Here is a 1,899-nt window from a genome sequence, read left to right as displayed (position 1 = left end):
TGGTTCTGACAGGTTTGAACCCGAGTCCCTCCTGGTGGTTCTGACAGGTTTGAACCCGAGTCCCTCCTGGTGGTTCTGACAGGTTTGAACCCGAGCCTCTCCTGGTGGTTCTGACAGGTTTGAACCCGAGCCTCTCCTGGTGGTCCCGTTCCTCCTGGTCTGGATCTCTTCAGCCTCAGGTTGAATCTGACCCTGTGGACCTGAATATAGTTCTGTCTCGGTAGGAACCAGGGGCGCTGCTCTGGAGGGGTTCAGTATCCTCCTGTGTTTCAGGACCTGTCATGGCGTCAGAGGCGTCCTCTGTCTGATGGACCTGAACCAAGTGAGACTGAAGGGAGGTATCCTGGAGGCAAACTGGACCCTCTCCTGTGGATTCAGGGTCCAGGAACCAAACTGGATCCTGAGCTGGAACTCGGCAGCCAGATCAGGCCATGGAGCTCCTGACCCCCTGACCCCTGACCCCCCCTTTCTGCTGCTCAAACTCTGAATAGTTTTTATTTTCCTCTCAGACAGATTTATTAGTTTTTACTGTTTCTTCTCTTGTGTGATTCGTGTTTTATTGTCGACTCTGTGCAACACGTTGTTGTTTTAAAGGGCTTTGGATTGAAAAGTTCTCTTACCTGATTCTGCGACCTGTGAGATGTCCACTCCCTGCTCGGCTGCCATGAAGCCCAGAATGGAAAAGACCACAAAGCCAGCAAAGAAGCTGGTTCCGCTGTTGATGAGCGCCAAGACGAAGGCGTCCCTGCAGGAGACAGGAACCATCAGAGAACCTGAGGAGAACCTGAGGAACCTCCAGGTTCCAGGCGTCACATCAAATACTCAGCAGCTGAATGTTTCACGTCTCCTCAGAAAGAAACCAAAGATTTATTACATCAACAATAACAAAAGAAATTTGTTCTAAAACTGGAGCTGAGCTGAGAGGCGGCGCAGAAACGACCACGTGGTTTCCTCTCGTCTACCAGCTGCTTGGTGGTTCTGTCTGATGACCAGACTGTTCCTTAACGACGGGTCAGAACCAACCTGTGGAACCTCAGGGAGTCTGAGCCTTGGTGCGCCACAAAAACCTGCTTTAGTTTCGAGCCGTGGACTTTTAGATGGGTGTGTGTGCGTGTGTGTGTCTGTGTGTGTCCGTGTGTGTGTGTGTGTCTGTGTGTGTCCGTGTGTGTGTGTGCGTGTCATACTTGTAGCAGTCGTTGTTAAAGCGGTTGTAGCTTCCCAACGCGGTCAGCGCTCCCAGCCCGATGGCGTAGGAGAAGAAGACCTGTGTGCCGGCGTCGATCCACACCTGCAGGGGTCAGAGGTCAAAGGTCAGGGATCTGATTGGTTGGTATTGTAGCTGCTGCTGTGAACGGACCTGCGCCTCCTCCAGCTTGGACCAGTCCGGTTTGATGTAGTACATGATGCCGTCGTACGCCCCGGGAAGCGTGACGCCTCGGACCAGCAGGATGATGAGCACCACGTAGGGAAAGGTCGCCGTGAAGTAAACGATCTGAAACAAACAGGTGAACATTTTCCCTGAAATGGAATCTTCAACGTTTAGGAAACTATATTATTAAAACTCCAAAGTCTGAAGCAGGCAGTGGTGGTTCTCAGCGTCCGGCTCCCTGTAACCCAACCTGAGTTACATAAAGGAGGAAGAGGAGGGTGATGAAGAGCTTCAGCTGCGTTCGTTCTGTTTTCTGACCTGAGAACTCGACGGGGACCAGATCTGAGCTGAAATGGCCCCATCCCAGAGACTCAGGTAACAAAACCAATACAGAGCTGATCTGAGGCCTGCTGAGGCCAAGCGTGCGCGCCGGCACACACGCACACACGTGCGCTACCACACAGACACACACACTCACACACCGTCACACACACACACACACCGTCACACACACACCGTCACACACACAC

General features: G+C 52.6%; 1 protein-coding gene across 1 annotated transcript in view; it reads right to left on the bottom strand.

The window, feature by feature from the left end:
* slc6a8 (solute carrier family 6 member 8) overlaps positions 1 to 1,899 on the bottom strand; it is a gene marked incomplete in the record, with an annotated part of 13,753 nt that overhangs the window by 5,254 nt on the left and 6,600 nt on the right. The window contains 3 exon segments of the mRNA XM_037974475.1: positions 621 to 745; positions 1,185 to 1,288; positions 1,358 to 1,492. Coding sequence (XP_037830403.1) covers positions 621 to 745; positions 1,185 to 1,288; positions 1,358 to 1,492 — 364 coding nt within the window.

This window comes from Kryptolebias marmoratus, unplaced genomic scaffold (genome assembly GCF_001649575.2).
Source record: "Kryptolebias marmoratus isolate JLee-2015 unplaced genomic scaffold, ASM164957v2 Scaffold73, whole genome shotgun sequence".
Classification (NCBI taxonomy): domain Eukaryota; kingdom Metazoa; phylum Chordata; class Actinopteri; order Cyprinodontiformes; family Rivulidae; genus Kryptolebias; species Kryptolebias marmoratus.
The sequence above is the reverse complement of the archived record's forward strand: the minus strand, read 5'-3'. Positions and strand labels throughout refer to the sequence as shown.